At 42.7% G+C, this 20,155-nt stretch overlaps 1 protein-coding gene across 5 annotated transcripts in view; it reads left to right on the top strand.

Annotated features, from left to right (window-relative positions):
* PHIP (pleckstrin homology domain interacting protein) overlaps nucleotides 1-20,155 on the top strand; it is a 207,055-nt gene that overhangs the window by 7,167 nt on the left and 179,733 nt on the right. For 2 of the 5 annotated variants that reach the window (XM_053286999.1, XM_053287000.1), the window contains exons 1-4: nucleotides 16,193-16,480; nucleotides 16,596-16,654; nucleotides 16,757-16,786; nucleotides 16,977-17,036. The exons of 1 other annotated variant lie outside the window; for it this stretch is intronic. In XM_053286999.1, the coding sequence (XP_053142974.1) occupies nucleotides 16,420-16,480; nucleotides 16,596-16,654; nucleotides 16,757-16,786; nucleotides 16,977-17,036 (210 nt within the window). In that variant the 5' untranslated portion in view covers nucleotides 16,193-16,419. Of the gene's footprint in view, nucleotides 1-16,192; nucleotides 16,481-16,595; nucleotides 16,655-16,756; nucleotides 16,787-16,976; nucleotides 17,037-20,155 lie in introns of those variants that run through there. 2 more of the 5 variants (XM_053287001.1, XM_053286997.1) reach the window with 2 other exon arrangements.

The raw sequence follows: 20,155 nt of genomic DNA, 5'->3' as shown, positions 1-20,155 counted from the left end.
GGGTCACATCCACCTGGCTAAACATGGCGGCTATTGGGTAGTTCACTAGCCCCACAGCAGAATCCTGTGCCAAGTTGGTTCCATCCTCCTTGACAATTTTACAACACACATATAAAAGCGTGTTATTCAAATCCAGGTGAAAATCTCCAGCCCCAGCAATGAAAAAGTCCAGAGGTGCCATTTCTGTCAGTGCGGTAAGCAGTGGCACCTCAACATATACGCTTCTCTAAATACTTGTTTGTGTTGGTGCGATTTGGAAAAGGTCCAGTTCCAATTTCATGCATTCTTCGGAGCTGCAGTGTATAAAAACTATTATGACTTAAAAGATGGGAGCACATTTCCTCTTTCCCTTAGGATGCCTTTGAAGCTTCTGAGGCTTTTTTAGGCTCACCCCTTTTCTTTTAAGAGGTTGGGGAGGTCCTGATAGCTGCACACATGATGCTTTTCGTTTGATACACATCAGTCCTGACCCCCCTTGTGAGGAAGAGGCATGATCCATCTTGTTCAGAACTGCCTGGGAGGCGTGCCCCACCACATCTTTAGCAACACCTCACGCTGCTGTTTTGACTTGTGGCTTAATGATATCCAGACCCTGTCTCAAAAGAGGGACAGCTTTCCTGAAAAGGATCCGAAATATACCACCAATTCCTGCCCCATACATGACCGGGGCCCCCATGAAGCCAGGAAGGGCGCTTCCAGCTTGGGCCCTGTAATAGTTCTTGTAAAGGGCTGGGCCGCCATAACTTTTCAGAATTGGCATTTTTCTTTTCCCTTAAAGTTGTAGTCCTCTCCTGGGGCGAAAGTGTAGCTTCACAATAACCTTGCCAAAACGGAATGGCACACATTTGTCCTGGTCCGTCTTTATCTGGACCTTGATTGTGTCAATGTGGTGCTTGCTCACAGAGATGTAATGTGGCTTGTCATAAACAATGTTAACATATTCACCGTTCGGCCCTCTCACGGTAATACTTCGCAAAAGGGGGACATGGTGATCTCCCACGATCTGATACTCTACAATGTCTGTATAAACAAACAGAGTGTTGAACCCCCCTGTTATGTCAGCAGGGAAAGGGAATCCTTTGCTGGGTGTATCATGAACAAACAGAGTTTTGACCCCACCAGCTATGCTCGATGGGTAAGACAACGCTTTTGGCTGTGTCAGGAAGGAGTCCTAATATGTGTGCTAATTCTGCCCCGGCAGAAAAGGTGAATGCATTGTTAGGACTCATAAACTGAATATTTCTAGTAACAGAGTCATAAAGCAGGGTAGTCCCCTCTAGAGCCTTCTGGGTGCTGGTGATTTCATTCATATCGTGCAGCAAATCAGCAATGCAGGAGTAATACCCCTTTTGTAAGTAGAAGGTCCATTTCTTTAACCCCTTGCTATATTGAAAGGGGTATCTGTCGTGATGGTGTCCCATGTGCACGGGTACTGTATCTCCAAGAACCTCACTTCCCGGGAAGATCCAGCTGCCTGGCTAGTTGGATGGTGAAGTCTGAACTCGTGTTCTGTGGAAATGCCTTCTTGCTGGCATTACTAGGGAGTGTAATGTAAAAACTCCCTATCACCCATTGCAGAGGTCTGAAGCAGGCACCCAACTATTGAACTTGTCAGGCCACCCTACCCACTTCACTAAATGTCGTTTTACTTTACCACGCCCTTTTGTAGCTAGAATTTTTTCAACCCTGTACAGTTTGTCCTCTCCTGCTTTAACTTTCTGTAATTCTTCATGATAGAAGTTCCCGAGAACTGGCTCACTCATGTAGTCTTTTAGCATATAGACTGGCCGTTCAGCTTTTCTGATGACTCGGTCCACTATAAACAATTCTGTGTAGTTCTGTTTATAACTTTTCTCAAAAACCCCTTCAATTTTAGAAATCCTGACGTGATCTCCTTTTCTTAACACTGGAGACTTTGCTTTTTTATGGCTACTGCAGCCATAGACTCTTCTCCAAACAGACTGGTCGTTGCTGGTAGTGACATCTACCGGCCTGCATTGTATGGTTCTCTGAAAGCTGTGGCTATAGCTCTTTAGCAGCTGAGGCAGGACATCAATATACCAGAATGTGTTGTGAGCAGTAAAATACCTCCACATACGTGTTTTCAAGGTTCGGTTCAGTCTCACCACAAGGGCTGCTTTGACATCATTGTTTGTGACAAAGTGGTGAACACCTTGCTCCTTTAACAGTGCCCCTACAGGCTTATTTAAAAATTCCCTCCCTCTATCTGTCTGGAGCTTACCAGGCTCTCGGCCTTCTCTGAAAATAGCTTTAAAAGCACCAGCCACTTCCCTCCCTGTTTTATCTTTTAGAGGTACAGCACAGGCATATCTAGATAGAATAACCACTACAGTCAAAATGTACTTGTACCCATTGTTGTATTTACAATACTGTCGCATGTCCACTAAACCGGCCTGCCATTGTGCATCCACCCCTGAAACAACAGTCTTGTTTCTTTTAAAATGAATCCTTGCAGGTCTGTGTAGAGTGTAAGCAGCTCTGAAAGCCATGCCTCAACATGCCTTTTACGCAGCTCTTTACTATGCTGTCTGGCCTCTTGAAATAGCAGGTTTACACCTCCAAAACTCCCCACTCTCCCAGGGGTGTAATATATTTTCTTTAGAATTTCTTCAGACCCTGCCATGGTTCTGTTTAACACAGGTATGAACACACATATTTAAAACAAATTTCTTTTATTGGTCCCCATCAGTACACGCACAGGAAATGCAGGACACGTTGACATCCCTGAGGTGCATGTTCTCAATCCCCCGTACCTGCACAAAAGAGGGGAATATTTTATTACTGACAGGGAAAAACACAAGCAAACAAAGCAAGGCAGATTAAATCCCCTCAAACTCACCAGCTTGTCAGTTTCCGCAACGGGGTCTGGTTCTTCAGGCTTTGTAAGCACAAGGCCGTCCATGGTTTCCTCCTCCTCACCACTTTCAGATGATGAAGTAAAGCACACAGCCCCACAGTAAGCGGCCCATGGTTTGCTGGGGCTTGGGGTCAGGCAATCACAAGATGACCAGTCTTCGCTTGACCTGCAGCACTTACGCTCACAATTGAATACCCTTGGCCTGGATGACAAGTAAGATTTGCACCCACACTCATCTGAATAAGTTTACTCTCCACATGAGCTATCACAACAACGCTCATCGCACCATGCAAATTGAGGTCTGCTCTTCACCCATTTTTTCTTCTTCCTACGCCGCTTTTGTTTCACAGGCGCTTCTGTTTCAGAATCTGATGAACACGTTTCGCACTTTGGAGGCAGTAGCTGGAGGCTCTCCATCTTCAGTTTCCATGGGGGTTACAAGGCTGGTGTTACAGCGGCCGCAATCACATTCTAGTCTACCATCCTCATCCATTGGCTCTGCTGCAAAGTTAGTTTCTGGAACCTCACCAGCAATAAGGGCAGCCATCTGGTGGGTTTTCATACCAGTAGGAGGGAAGGACAGACTCTGTGGCTGCATAGGCTTAATCTTCGTGGGTGCCTGTGGCAATGATGGGTCAGTGGGGCGTGGTGGAGTCCTAGCATCAGCCATCGTCTCTGTACAGCTGAAAAATGGTTTCCCTCTAAACACACTGCCCCCTAGTCCTGTTCATAGAGGGATCACTTGACCCCGTAAATTACACAAAATGGCCACCCGGTCATTATCACGCCTGCGCACACGGACCTTTCCGGGGTCTGAAACCTGTTCCCATTGGTCCAGGGTGGCTAGGCGTGTTCGTAGAGGGGTCACATGCCCACCTTTGGGACATGTCTGGGGGGTAGGAGTGGAAGGTGGGGGCCAAACTTTCAGGGTGAAGGCGTACCCCCACGTGGGGGTCTCCTCTGACCATTTCCGCTGATGCACATCCAGTGACATCAGAGCTTTTTGACAGCTGCACGCCCCGCCCCATGTGACGTCACTATGACGTCATCCTCCAGCCACATGCATTTGTTTGTAAACAAAAGCACATGGCTTTTGACAGCAGGTATGTCTCTATACTGCTAAGGCAGTTTACAAAAGTTAAAAAACATAATAAAATGACAGTTAAAAGTATTAAGATAAATACATGGCAACAAATCTGATTTAAAATATATAAAATACAAACATAAAAACTGTACACAGATAAAAACACACAGAAGCAGCAATAAAACAATCATGTAAAGGCCTGAATAAAAAGCCAAGATTTAACCACCTTTCTAAAATTGTGATGGAGTCTGAGGGCTGAATGACCACTGGGAGAGCATTCCAAAGTCTGGGGGTAGCAACAGAGAAGGCCCTGTCCTGCATGCACGACAACTGAGCCTCCCTCATTGTTGGCACCTGGAGCAGAGCCCCCTCAGATGATCTTGTCAAGCAGGCAGCAACCCTTGGGAGCAGGCGGTCCCTCAAGTATCCCGGGCCCAAACTGTTAAGGGCTTTAAAGGTCAAAACCAGCACCTTGAATTGGACCCAGAAACACACTGGTAACCAGTGCAGCTCTTTCAAAATACGTGTGATATGATCACACTGGGCAGCTCCAGATAGAACCCTAGCTGCCGCATTTTGTACAAGCTGCAGTTTCCGGATATTCTTCAAGGGCGGCCCCACATAGCGCGTATTACAGTAATCCAGCCGTGACGTGATTAAGGCACATAACACAGGTTCACAAGTTCATGCTCAGCGGAGCTATGCCGGGTTGTGAGGAGGTAGGTTTCTGCTCCTTCTCCTTCCAATCAGTCCCCAGAATTGCTCTGCTGTGATGCCTTTAATGGGTACTTTGTGAATAAGATCTCCTGTATTCGGGCCGACTTGGACTCCACTATTTCTGCAAGGTCTATGGAGGAGGTGTCCAGAAATCCCTCTTGCAGTATTAGATTGGATCAGTTTCAATCTGTGATTCCTGAGGATGTGGACAAGTTGCTTGGGTCGGTGCGGCCTATCACCTGTTCTCTAGATCCTTGCCCGACTTGGCTGCTTCAATCTAGCAGGGAGATTGTTGGAGGTGGCCTAGTTAATATCATAAATGCATCACTGAGGAAGGGTAGGGTGTCTCCTTGTCTGAAGGAGGTAATGGTTAGACCACTCTTAAAGAAGCCTTCCCTGTACCCCTTAGTGATGGATAGTTACAGGCCAATCTCCAGTCTCCCTTGGTTGGGCAAGGTGATTGAGAGGGTGGTGGCCGACCAGCTCCAGGAAGCCTTGGAGGAAACTGATGATCTAGACCCATTTCAAATGGGCTTTAGAGCTGGCTATGGGGTTGAGACAGCCTTGGTCGGCCTGGTGAATGACCTTTACTGGGGAATCAGCAGAGGGAGTGTGACTCTGCTGGTTCCTCTGGATCTCTCAGCGGTGTTTCATACCATCGACCATGGTATATTTCTAGATCACCTGGGGGAGTTGGGATTAGGGGGCACTGCCTTGCAGTGGTTCTGCTCCTATCTCTCAGGTAGATTCCAGATGGTGGAGCTTGGTGACAGTTGCTACTCAAAACAGGAGCTGTTATATGGAGTCCCTCAGGGCTCCATTCTGTCACCAATGCTTTTTAATATCTACATAAAACTGCTGGGTGAGGTCATCAGGAGATTTGGTGCTGGGTGTTATCACTATGCTGATGACACCCAAATCTACTTTTCCTTTTCATCTTCAGGAAATGGCACTCATTCTCTAAATGCCTGCCTACAGGCAGTAATGGGCTGGATGAGGGATAACAAATTGAAGCTGAATCCAAGCAAGATGGATGTGCTCATTGTGGGGGCTCGGAATCTGAGGGGTGAGTTAGATCTTCCTGTGCTGGATGGGGTTACACTCCCCCAGAAGGAGCAGTTGTGCAGCTTGGGAGTACTCCTGGACCCAGGCCTCACCCTGGTATCTCAGGTGGAGGCAATGGCCACGAGTGCTTTCTATCAGCTTCGGTTGATTCGACAGCTGCGCCCATTCCTTGAAAAGGATGACCTCAAAACAGTGGTGCATCAGCTGGTAACCTCCCGGCTTGACTATTGCAATGTGCTCTATGTGGGGCTGCCATTGTATGTAGTCCAGAAACTTCAGTTAGTTCAAAATGCAGCAGCCAGATTGGTCTCTAGGGCAACCTGTAGAGACCATATTATGCCTGTTTTGAAACAATTACACAGGCTGCTAATATGTTTCCGGGCAAAATACAAAGTGCTGGTTATTACCTTTAAAGCCCTGAATGGCTTGGATCCGAATTATCTTAGATAATTCTTTCTTCTATATGATCCCCACCACACGTTAAGGTCATCTGGGGAGGTCCATCTCCAGTTACCACCGGTTCGTTTGGTGGTGACTCAGAGGTGGGCCTTCTCTGTAGCTGCTTCTGGGCTGTGGAATGCACTCCCAGAAATCCGCAATCTGAATTCTTTATTGACCTTCAGGAGAGCCCTTAAGACCTATCTGTTTGGCCTGGCCTTCCAGGGTTTTTAAGTAGTTTTAATTGTTTTAATGGTATAATCTGGTTTCCAGGGTTTTTTAATTGTTCTGGTTGTTTAATTGTTAATTGATGTTTTATATTGTTTAGATTTCTGTTTTAACTCTTATTGGTTTTAATGGTTTTGTTTTAACTGCAAACCGCCCTGAGACACTTTGGAAGGGCGGTATAAAAATAGAATAAATAAGAATTTATAATAAATGTCAAAGAGTACCACTATTCTCTAATGATGTAACATGATAGAGAAAATTAATAAACACACATATTATACTTATACCATTTAAAGTAACACTGGACTATTGAAACAGATGTGAAAGTTGAGATGGCAGCTAAGGTTTTTGCAAAGAAAGTGCTGTGAACATTTAAGTTCAGTAGCTAGGGTTTTTTTCCCCCTTAATTGTTTCTAGACAATTAGAAAACATTCCCAGCATAAGGTGTTTTACTGATCCAACATCTTTGAATAGATTTTTATTTTAAAAAATTAAATTAAAACTGTTATACACATATATGCTAGTGATCTCCAGACGTGATTACTTAATGCACTCTTTGTGGGGCTGCCTTGTACACAGCTTAGAAACTGGTAAAGAATGCAGCAGCCAGGTTGGTCTGAGAGACAACACAACACAACAGTACCATACAACACCAATTCTGAACAAACTGCGCTGGCTGCCGATATGTTTCAGAGAGAAATACACAGTGCTGGTCATTACCTATTAATCCCTGAATAGCTTAGGTCCGGGATATTTAAGATACTGCCTTCTTTGTCATGAACCCTGCAGCCTATTAAGATCATTGGGGTGGGGTGGTGGTCTGGTTATGGTTGCCACCAGCTTGTCTGGAGGCGACTCAAGGCTGGGCCTTCTCTGTGGCTGTCCCAGGGCTTTGGAATGCACTCCCTGTCAAAATAAGAGCTTCTCCATCTCTGATTTATTTTAAAAAGAAGACCGTTAAGACATACCTGTTTTCTCAGGCTTTTAATTAAAAATAATTTTAAATTGTTTTTAACCTGTGAAAGTGTTTTGTTTTTATATTGTAATTTGGATTGCATACACTGCCCAGAGATGTATATAAAACAGAGGGGTCCAAGTTATATTAAATGAAGTAAAACAGCAAAAGCCCTTTATATTATTTGAAGAAAACTATATGCTTCTACCACACCATTCCTATGTTTATTCAGAAATAAGTCTCACTGAGTTCAAATACACTTAAAAAAATAAGTATATGGTAGCATTCATAGCTAAGGGCCACTTCACACATAAAAGTTTGTGTTGCTGCATATCACTATGGAATATGTGTTGAGAAGGTACAGCCATAATAAGGTTATGTTATATACTGTATACGTGTACACATTACATGTGTATAGTATATGCTGTGCACATTAATGCATAACAAGAAATGTATTTCTCACAAGCATATTCTAATGGTACACTCCCATTGTAAGTTCTGGAAATGAAGTAGTCCAAATGCTAAAGTAACAGCTGTCTTGATGAATTGCCAGACACATTTCCATCTAAATAAGGCCTTCTTCAGTGGCGTTGCTCCAAAGTACCAACTATGTTGGTACTAACTTCATTCTGTCCACCGGATCACTGACCTTTGGACTTCCAGAATTTACAACTGGAATGTACCACTTGATTTTTTTTTTAATGGAATGGATTGATACCAGGATATCCAATTATGTCCTAGGCATGGATTAGTTATTGGTAGAACTGTGGAGTATACATATTCCTACTTTTTACTTTGTGGTGATACCGGTTTTATTCTTGAATTAATAATTCCTTATATATTTTACATTATGGGGATGTTATAAGTATTGTACTTTTAAATAATATATTTTTATATATTAGATATATACACGTGGGTTCTTCTGTGTTTTGTCTTGGTATATGGGAACCCAGTCACAGGTCTTTTTTGTCTTCAAATGTAACTCTCTGACTGCAAGCTTCTGCAAGATCCACACCCGCCCTTTTGTTTGAAGAGAAAATAAAAGCTTTTACTTCTGCCTTGAAGTAAGTTCTTGGAAAACTGTGGTTTACTTTAAACCACAGTTACAGAACAAACAGGATCTGAAACCACCATTTGATCCTGGTTTGTTTTTCCTTGGGTTGAACGAATGAATCCATTTCCTGAATTCAGGCTTATTCTGGAAGAGTGGTATACTTCAAAACAGAAATAAAAACTTTCTCTCTTCTTCTCTTGCATGTGTGAAAGAGGAGAGTGCACGAGACCACAGCTCAGAAAATAATGGTTTCACATTACATCTAAACTTGGCTATTGATACTAATTGCTTTTAGATACTTTGTCAAGTGAAACATCTGTGTTCACTTAATCCAGCATCTCTTATGAGATTGCAGTCTTTAATCAGTAGGTTAATATGCTAAATCTTCAACATATTAATCAATAGTTTTAATATTAAACAGCAAGGCTAAGGGCATGGTCCTTAAATTTTTCGAAGTAAGTTTGGTTCTAGTATGGCTGTAACAGGAAAAAAAGGAACATATTAAGTTATCTTTAATTCGCATTTGTTTAATAAGATGCAAATTCTGTTTCTTCACCATCTCAAAATACATTTTTATTGAGGACATAGTAATATGAAAATGTATCAATTAATCAATGAAAATGCTTTACTCGTTTGACAGATTTGCTTATAACCGATTACATAAGCAAAACAGTTCAACATCTGCAAGAGCTAAGCCCCAATAAGAGGTAAAGTGAAAGTAGACAAAATTTTCTAACCACATAGGAAAACAGATCCTTTTACCATATACCATAATGAAAAATGGAATATAGTAGGTAAAAATAGGTATCTGTACATTATGATTGTTAACATATATATATTAAGCAGACATTTAAGTGTTTGAAAGCAACATATACATTGCAGGAACCATCAGTAAGTAATCCAATATATCTCCTGAAGACTTTAGAACTCTTCATGGCTTCAAAGAGCTTTTTATTAGATAGAATTGGTTTATACTAGCTTAATATAACCCTAATTGAGTATCATGTGTAAACACAGAAATAATCATTGAGCTACACACCTACAAATAAAGATGGCACCAAGTAGTATAGGCCCTTTGAAAAACATTCTGCTCAGCATATCATGATGATGCATGGAATCTGCAGTAAAACATTATTTCATTCTTGCTTTTAAGCAAGTGACCTCCCAGTGATGAGAGTTTGCAGACTACCTCCCAAAAGCAAGCTGCTGGTGGTGGTTGGGCCTTCTCACTCAGAGCAGGCTTGCATAGGTCCACAGAAAAAACTTTATTAAATTGAGTGTCTAGCAGAATTCCCTCTAACAGGGATTCCCAGATGTTCTTGACCATGACTCCCAAAATCACCAGCGGCAATGGCTTTTGTTTAGGGATCATGGGAGTTGTAGTCAGGAACATCTGGGAATCCCTGTTAGAGGGAACACTGGCATCTACACATATTCATTAGTAGTTTACAACCTAAAGAAAATAAGCACTTTTGATCAAACTCATACAAATAGATAAGGTGATGCTTATCTGAGGCAGACTACTGGTCTAGATAGTCCAGTACATTTTACTGTAAACTGGCAGCTGCTCTCCAGAGTCTCAGGCAGAGATCATTCTGACACAGTTACCCAAGAGCCTTTTAACTAGACACACCAGGGATTAAATTTGGGCCAATCTATACACAGAGCAAGTGCTTTACCATTAAGCTAGGGCCCCTCCACAGAAAGTTCCACATCAAGTCACCAGATTAGTTTCACTTGCCATAGAAGTGAAACAAACAACTATTTACAAAACTGAATAAGCAATATGATTTTTTAAAAAGACTAAATAGCAAATAGTGCTTTAATATTACATTCTCAATACATTTCAAAATGACATTTAATATCTAGTATTAGTACACTTAAAACAGTTGTACATTATAGTACAGCACACACACCTACTGTGTGACTTTCCCCATAGATTTATAATTGATTCTAGACAGCAGAAATTGCTAAAATCTGGAACAGATGACTAGAATACCACAGTATTCCATCCCAACACATCACAGCTATCTTTAAACCGCTCTTCTGGGCAGGCCACTCATTTGGCTGATGTCTGGAAATACATATAACCTTTTAAAAGCTGTACTTGAAAGGTTTAAGATGAATATCCTGATCTAACAAGGTGAACTCTATGTGTGAAAACAGGTTGTTTTCATGTTTCCCCAACTACATGCAAAACTTTGTATGCAAATGAATGCTACCCCACACAGTTCCCCTTTCCCAGCCCGGCACTGTGAGCAGGTAGCTCTGTGAAAAAGTAAATTATTTCACTGATCAACTGTCTGGGAAAGAAAGCAGGGTTGGATCTAATCCTCTTCACCATCCAAACAGCAGATTGGTAAGACGTTAGCATTTCTGCAAGAGCTTTCACCTATGCCTTTGGATTGGGGCACTGAAGTGGACAATGGCCTACATTCAGATTAACCCTGTGCAAACATTTCAGGGTTTTGTCTTGCAAGGTGTGATTTTTGGCAGTGTCCCCTGAAGCTACCTGTGCCTCATGAAACTATGTTCTTGAAGGTTCCTCAACTCTCACTGACATGATTTTGGGAGGCCCAGGCAGCTACAGAGGGAAGGAGTAAATGAATAACTGAAAATCACCTTCCCTTTTCATATGATCGAAAAACCTGACACATTGGTGCAGGGTTAGTTTGGACGTAGGTTACTGCTTCATCCAAACTAACTGAACAGCAGATCTACCACAATGTTCCATAATATTCAGGTTACTCAGTTTCCCATCTCTCTCTATTTTGAGGATTGTCTATGGTCCAGAAAAGCTAAGATCCATATTGATCCTTAAAATTCTCTTTTTGAAATCTGTTGTTTTGAAGATCATTTCTGCAGCTGTTGCAGAAAGTTACAATTTGGCTCAGGTTTCCCCAAATCATTCATATTTGTGTACCAAATTGTCTTCTTCTAGGAAAGTGCTACAATGTACTCAACCATCTTTTAGAAGAAAATGAGGAATTTTTTTTTAGAAGTCAGGGAACAAAAAGGAACTCTAGTACGTTACACTAAAGGCTTAGTTAATCTACCAGTCTGCTGTTGCAGATTCTTAGCAGATAGGTTTAGCTTAGTAAAGGTAAAGTGTGCCATCGAGTCGCTGTCAACTCCTGGTGACCACAGAGCCATGTGGTTGTCTTTGGTAGAATACAGGAGGGGTTTACTTTTGCCATCTCCCGCACAGTATGAGATGATGCCTTTCAGCATCTTCCTATATCACTGCTGCCCGATATAAGTGTTTCCCATGCTTTTCCTGCCCCAAGAAATATAGTGAAAAAAGCAGGCAATTGTATCTATAACATGGAAATTCCATGTTATAGATACAATTGAAAATTCCAATTGAAAACGGTCAAAAAGCAGACATTTTCCATAGGTACACTGCTATATAGGTACTTGCTATATAGGAGACTTGCGTTTTGGGCAGTATACAAATATGTTAAATAAGTTAAATAAATAAATAAATAAATAAATACTTTATCAGACTCCCCAGTCAAGAGGTTGTATTCATCCTTAGGAAATCCCTATTCTCCAACATGAGGGCACTTGACTTTGAATCTCCAGATATCACTGTTGATGCAGGACTGAAATTATATACAATGTACATGTAAAGAAAAGTATTTGAAGGCATCTCCAGATTAATCCATGGATTATATTTGCATAATTAGCGCTTAGAAATATATTGTAGATATAAGTTCAGGTGTATGATTTACCATGTGAAAAATAAAATCACATGTAATGCATTGTAATGGAATGGAGCCCAAGTGTGTAATATTAAAAAGATGAAATGAGAGATGACTACAGTACTTAGTTCTAGCATATGTCAGGGAAATATCATTCATAACTTTAGTTCTCTAATTTACTTATAAGAAACAAATTTTAAAAAACACACATCTCAACTACAGTCTGTTATTTTTCAAATTTCAACACTTAACACTAGTTCCCTCTGCAGAATCTGCCTAGGTGAGGAAAATCTCCTTTTAGTTCAATTGACTTTATTTCAGGCTTTTGGTTGTGTAGTAGACAAACTGAACAATCTATGTTGCAATGAAAGATGTGTACAGTTTCAGTGTAATGGCACTGGTTTTATTTGAGAGACAAAAAACTAGTCTTATTGCAGACCACGGTTCCTCATTTCAAAATCTGGGAGTATAATACAGAGAAGATAAGGCTTTTTATATATATCAGAATTGTTATTTTTAACAACTACTTATAACATTTTTCATTTAACTATCCCCTCAACAGGGTTTGTGCTGGTAAAAACTTGATGCAAATATATTCATAATGCATTACTGATGTGTCTGAAATCATTAGTTTAACACTTTAATATCTATCCAAATACTAACAATGTTAAGTATAAAATTAAATATTTAGGGACTTTTTTCATTTAAACACACACACACACACAATTTCCCCAGTCATTTTATTATAACTGCAGTACATTTACAAACTACTTTAGTCTGAAGATGCTTGGTGCTTCTCAAGATTTTGATTACTTAAGGAAATCAACAGGCAAAAATGTACACTCAAATATACCTGTGTGCAGGTCTATATCAAAAATATAAATATTTATGGTTCTAGTGAAAGCTACATTTATATTATTGTACCAAGTGTTATTTTAATTATTAAATGAAATTTCTCATTAATCAAATAAGAAATGGAAGTGTAGTTCCATGAACTTCTACAGAAAGAGCTTCCTGCTCTTCTGTGAAATATGGTTGTTGCCCCCAAATATTTTTGTAAGTTTCTTGAAACTTGACAGATTTGCAGCAATGAAAGGAATGTTAAACATTCATTTTAGAAAAGGGATATCAGCACTATAAACCAACAATTAAGTTTTGTAAATACAACAATTTTATAAAATTAAGACCATAACATTAAAATATACAACAGTGTAAACAGCTATTTTATTGTGAAAAGGGGCAACCTTATTTCTGTAACAAAAGTGGTTCACAAAGAACCATTACATTTCAATGACACAGTGGAACTAAAATATTTCTCTTTAAGAATAATCTAAGTTGACACAAGCATACTTACAAAACAAAAAGGACTTTTCAAAATATACCACTTGAGACAGTGTGAAAATGCAGAAATTGATTTTTCCTGCAAAGGAACCAAAAACATCTTACTGAGTTGAAGCTACAATGCACTGCTAAAATATCCTTGAAAACAAACTAATGGAATATTGTTACTGCCACAATTAAATACACATGCATGCACACACAGTGCCAACCACTGTCATTCTAATATGCAATACCAATATAATTCTAAGTCTTCTGTAGAAGAAAATGCGACTTGCATGTAAAACAAAGCCAATAGTATTATTGCAGAGGAAAATTTTTAGAGTGAACGAACTGCACCTCGTTTATGTTTAGTGGGTAACATTTTGATAACAGAAATGATGTTTTTAGCACTTAAGCTTCAATCATCAACAAGATTATTGCACAATATAAAGCAAAAAGGGAAGTCATTATAGCCACAGTAATTTTTCTTCCAAATAATAACTTCCAGTTCTTTCAGATTAGAAGTAATAAAATATAGATCCACTATAAATATGGGATCATAGTTCATAAAAAAGAAAACCTTCACTGTCTTTTGTACTGTATACAATAAGCTATTGTATAGACAACAAGATAAATTTGCAAGCCTTATTAGCAGTGCTTAGGGTCACTATTCATGTTCTAGGTCTTAAAACAAAAGGCCCCAAGGTAATTAAAAAAAAGGGGGGGGCTTTTATGCTTTGAAAAGATCAATGGAAATAAAATCCTCTTATAATTCAGTAATATGTCAATTTAAGATTTCAGGCCCAAATGCAGGCCACAAAGATACCTTAAACACACAGATGCAGTGAAGAAGCTAAAATATAGAAGATAGTAAAGCAAATCACATTAATAATTTATTTAGCTTAAGTGAATTCTATATCTTAATTTGTTAATTTGAGAATCACCAAGTGCCCTACCTTCCAAATGACAATTTTTATATTTCTTGGGCATAGCATTAACAAGTAGTGCTGAACTGGCCTAATACAGCACTGTTATAAATTTTCCAGAGATATGGCACATTTCAATTTCTTTTTTTACAGTACAATGAAGCTGAAAGAATATTGCAGTAATTGTTTTTAATACACTGATAACTCTAGCTGTGCAGTCTCTGCTTCCTTTGTGGGCCCAGGCCTTGATAAGTGACCAATAACTTCACACTTAAATACACCAAACATAATTTAAACTTGTAGAAGTAGTCGGTTGCTTGAATGCTACATAGCTTGCTTGCTTCTGTTAGGAAAGGCAACTTCTCCCATCAAAAAACCCGGTCATTTTAGGCTAGTGTTAACATCCCTTAAAATATATTTGAAGCCTTGTCTGAGGAAGTTTTCAACTGATTTCTGCACTAGTTACTTCAAAACCTACAATATGTCATTCTTTTTGTAGAAAAGGCAATGTTTTTCCACGCCCAGTCTCAAAACATGGATATATAACGGAACTAATGCTTACCACTATTTACTAGGATAAAAAACAAATATTATACAAAACCTTTAATTAAAAAGAAAAATAAACTACAATGAGACGTTCAGGTAGGTGAACCCTGTTCATTACCTAAAGCCGGCAAGAAATACAAAATGTAAATGCAATCATTAATCGTGCCTTCGCCGATGATAGCTCTTCTGTATGTTATCGATCCAGCTCTAAATTATCTCAAGTCCAGCCATAGGTTGCATCTTATTGCCATCCTTATTGCTTGTCCGCGCTTCCATGATATTGCTCTCTTACCAAAACATTAATCCACCACCTCCCGCTACCTAGTAGTAGCCAGGACAAATACTAACCTCAAAGTTATGACAATTAAAAAGAACAAAGCATGGTTAAGAATACCATGAAGTCAGAGAGCGAGAGAGAGGCAATAACAAAACAAAAGCTATAGACAAGGGGTATGACAAAAGCGTTGTTAAAAAAAGAACATTTTTAAAAATTCTCACTCACACACCATCATCTCCCACCCATCATGACTAACATTCACTTCGGAAAACAACAACACACATGTCATTGTAACTTACAAGCAGATGGCAATCTGTAGCATTTAAAGGCGACAAGGAGGGACATGAAAGAGAGAAAGACTTGCAGGCCACGGGAGCCCCACTCAAAGCCCCCTTTTTCCCTCCCCCTTCCCCAAAGGCCCTGATTGTCGAGGGCCAGGAGATCGCCTCATGCCCGCCTCGCCCAGTGGGGCCTGCGGTCCCTGGGGGCATTTTGCCTCATTTGGCTCCTATTTCGGCTACATTGAAACTGAGCAACTTCCAGCGCCGCCGCCAAGGGCCTCTCTCCTCTCTCTCTTTCCCTCCCAGTTTCGCCTTCTCCCCCTCCCCCTTTCCCGTGCGTCGTATCCCTCCGCCGAGGCCTCCCAGCCCTTCACAGAGAAAGCGCCTTTCAGCCGAGCTGCCCGCCCACCCATCCGCCACCCCGCCTCTGCTGCTCCGACATCTTCCTTGCTCTCCGCTCCAGTCCCTCGCTAGCTCGCTTTCTGTTGTTTTCCTCCCCCCTCTCCTCCCCCTCCCGCCGCAGTGTGTCGGGAGAACGGTAGCCGGGCTCTCCAGGGCGGGGGCGCTGGGGTGCCCGAGGGAAGCCCGGCCCGGGGTGGGGGACTCGGACTAGGCGGCGGCAGCAGCGAGGGGGTGTGCGCGCCCTGAGAGGGGGGGGGGGGCGGGGGTGGGACTCTTTGTCTCGGCGGAGGGATCGCGCTCGCTGGCGCTGTGGCTGGCTGGCGGCGGCGGCAGGAGCAGCAGCAGCAGCAGCAGCGCTGGGCTGGCGGGTTTTGCTGCGAGTTGTTGTTTCCTCCTCCTGCCCGGCGGGGCTTGAATGGTGGAGCTCCAGCTCTCGCCGCTGCTGAGCTTTACAGTGACAGCTCCTGGGCGAGCGCGCTCTTCAGCTCGCGGGGCCCCGCCGCCGGGGAGCTCGGCCTGAGCCAGCCGGGCTCCGCGGCTCACCATGTCCGGGGACGGTGGCGGCGGCGGCGGCAACAGCAGGCACACGGCGGAACTGCGAGCGGGTAAGTGGGAGCCGGGCCGGGCTGCCGCCGCCGCCTCCCTCTCCAAGGCCGCCCCTCGCCCGCTCCTTCCCGGCTCTTTCCCCTCACGGCGCCTCGTTTCTCTTTCTCTTCGCAGAGCTCTATTTCCTCATCGCCCGCTTTCTGGAGAACGGACCCTGCCAGCAAGCGGCTCAGGTAAGGGCTGACGCCGGGGCTGGGCCTGCGGGGTGGGGGCGCTCCCTTCGCTTCGGCGACGCTTTCCCTGACGTCTTCTCCCCCTTTTTGTTGCTGCTGCAGGTCCTGATCCGAGAGGTAGCCGAGAAGGAGGTAAGTGGTGCAGCGCAGTCAGTCCGCTCCTTCCTCCGCCCGCCCGCCTGCCTGCCTGAGCGCCGGCGGCTGCGGCGGCCTCCCCTCCTCCCCCATCCCTGGCGGGCGGGCTGGCGGCTGGTCCTGGGGAGGCTTCTGGGGAGGGGGGATATCCTTAGTGACGGGGGGATATCTTTTTTTCTTCCCCCAGCTGCTGCCCAAACGCACGGACTGGACGGGAAAGGAGCATCCCAGGAGCTACCAGAGCCTAGTAAGCGAAGCGGCCGATCGGCGTGGTGCGATGTGATGTACTAGGGAAAGTTTGCGAGCAGCCCTTTAAAAATTGAATTTCCCGCAATTTTTTTTAACTACTAAAAAAAAATAAGGACTTCTTTTAAACTCCTGATTTCTGATAGTGAACTTGCAAAGTATGTCGGGTTAGGAGAGTAGGTGTTGTCTTGAAAGTTGTCTATCTGGGGTCTTGGAGTTAGGGTAAATAATAATAATCCTACTAATGCGAGAGCCCTAGAGTCACTGTGCTAGAAATAAAGGTACGTCATGGATGTTGTGCAGGGAGAACAGGAGGCAGGCAGGGAGGGAGGAGCGAGTGTAGAGAGCTTGCTACAGCCAGCCAGGCCTGTAGGAGATGGGGGCGCTCCAATCCAGCAGTCCTACTTCACATACACAATAGGGCTGAGCAGCTATTGAGCAGCTGTAGGCAGTCTAAATGTAGGAGAGCCCCACAACTTGCTCAGATCTGTTTTATTTAAAATATTCCTGTAAAATCTGAATTAATAGTAAGTGCTTCTCAGCCACAGTAACTCTTGTGCATCTAACTGGCCCTTTGTGTCCGGGTTCTGGTTATGAGTCGTTTCAGAAAAGAATGCCATTTAAACTGTTGTCTGGTTGACAGTGGCAACTTCACAAGGTAGGATGCTTTTTGTGACACACTGATTCTGCTTTCATATGATGTCCCCCCCCCTCCTCTTTATATGGTTCTGTTTGTCATTCTCACAAGATGTGGCTGGTCTTTATATTTCACTTTCTGGCTGTTTGAATCTTGAAGGTGCAATTGCTCTAAAACAACTTAGGGGCCAAGCTGGATGGGATGTGGGGGCCTTGTGATTGTATTTCCTGTGTGAGGGGGAGTTGTAGTTCAGAGCAGATTACTAGATGCCTCTCTGGTTTTCTTTCATGGGGCAAATAGCTTTGGGGGCAGATTCCCCCCCCATGGGTCAATAGCTTTAGTGGAAGATATAAATTGGGGGACATATTTCTCCCCAGCCCTAATGTACTATTTCTGAAACATCTGACAACTGAGGCGCACTCTTCCTTGTCCCCCCCACTCACTAAACGTGAAGGCACCCTTCACTGCTACAGCTAAAAAGGCTTACTTTCAGGGTATATTGAATTAAGTACCTGCCTCTCAGAGCACTCTGATCTCCAGTATTTTTAAACATGTCACTGATATGGCCATGCCTCCTGACTGCAAGGTTGTCAACCCAGAGCAGTGACTCATGCAGAGAAACAATAGGCAGCCACCTCTGAGACCCAAGTAGTTGTTCTGTGTTGCTGCATTAGGAATGATTCAGTGATCTAATATGCCAAATGCAGAAATGCAGCAGAGTTGGAAACTGATTAGGAAGAAACAAAGGTAGAGCAGTGACTGATGCAGAGGTGAGTAGGCAGTCTCCTCTCAAGGTGGGTATTTGGACTTTCAGGAGCTTTTAAATGTATATCTTGTGACACATTAGTAATTTGCCCATGACACTTGGGAATAAATACTTGTAGCACAGTAGTGGTTCAGCTCAGTAAAACTGGAAATGTTTAATGAAGGATAAAGGGCTTGTTATTTCCTGCATTGTACTTCAAGATAATCTTTGGATCTGCTTTCATGTTAAATTTATCCAGTTTAAATACTTCTGTTGTACACTCTTGCTGTAGCACGTGAGTGATATCCCAGGAGGTAGCTCTTGTGTGCTAATGTTGTCCACTGATGTTATCGCTTGAATGAGGCACAGAACCATAAGGAAGGAAGGCTGATATTTGGGAGCTAAAACTTTACGTACAATAACTTTAGTGCTTTCTCTACGCAGGTGGAAACGGGCATTTTTATTTCACCACTTGGTGGTGGTTGTCCCTCTAGTTTTGAAACCAGATGCTTTTGAATGTTACTGGTTATCCGGAAAACTGTAGTCATATTCACACAGTCTGTTAAATAAGATTCTTAAGGTGGTTCATTTCCTCTTCTGATTGGAAGCAGAGTTCAAGTGAGGAGTAGCAGGCATCTAGGTATTTCTTTAGACTGCATTTTTTACTAAATCTTTGATTCACATCACCAGTGGAATACTTGCTCCACCTTTTTAGGGTGCTTTTTCTGCTGTAGAAGATCCACCTTCTCTTTAGAAAGCAGAGGAAAACTTTGGAGTATGCTTCATGGAATTTGAACTTAGGGAACGAACCATTGGATAATAGTCCTTCTGTTGATAATGTTAGCAAATAATATTAAAATGATGCATTTGATTGTAAGCATTCCCTAGTGCTGTTTGTTTTTATTTTGATGTTCACAGATGGGTGTGCATACATGTAGTTACAAAATAATATTTTACTACAAATCTCAAGTCTGCTGAACTTGAGACCCACAAAGCTGAGCACAGCCTGTGTTGTGGCCCACCAGGGGCCTGATAAAAGATTATGATGTTGATGCCTGTTTTGGAGTACAGAAGCAGGGAGGTGGTTAGGCATTTATTCTATGATATATAGTGGTGGGATCTATGGGGACAGTGCTGGAAACGACTCCACTTACTAGTGATCCCTCATGCTTTTCTAGACATATCTCTGGGGCTTGCAGGGCACAATTTCTCCTTAAGGGGCTCCACCTGCATTAGGAAAAGCATAGTAGTACACAGAGGTGTGTGGTGGGAATTGTCATCTCCATTTGGTACCTGGGGGCCTGTGCAGATTATTTGACTTAAGGTATTTGTGGTGGAATATTTGCACAGTCCTACTAACGGTCCTAGTCTCGGTTGGACTATTGCAATGTGCTCTCCCTGGGGTTTCCGTTAAAAATGACTTGAAAGCTTCAGCTGGCTCAAAATGCCGCAGCCCAGCTGCTTATGGACAGCAGACAATATGATCTTTCACCTTTGCTGAGGTCGCTACATTGGTTGCCAGTTCGCTTCCGGGCCCAATTCAAAGTGCTTTTTAAAGGGTTTTTTCGCCTATAAAACCCTTCAGGGTTTGCAGCTGTGTACCTTCAGGATCGCCTCTCCTGTCCAGCTTCGACCTGCCTTGTGAGAGGTCGTTTCAGGTGGGCCTTCTCAGAGTTCTGGGCCACGGGAGGTATTTGGGGCCCAGGCTCGTGGGAGGGCCTTCTCTGTTGCAGCTCCC

This window comes from Hemicordylus capensis, chromosome 1, assembly GCF_027244095.1.
Source record: "Hemicordylus capensis ecotype Gifberg chromosome 1, rHemCap1.1.pri, whole genome shotgun sequence".
Classification (NCBI taxonomy): domain Eukaryota; kingdom Metazoa; phylum Chordata; class Lepidosauria; order Squamata; family Cordylidae; genus Hemicordylus; species Hemicordylus capensis.
This window is presented reverse-complemented; position numbering and strand designations above follow the sequence as displayed.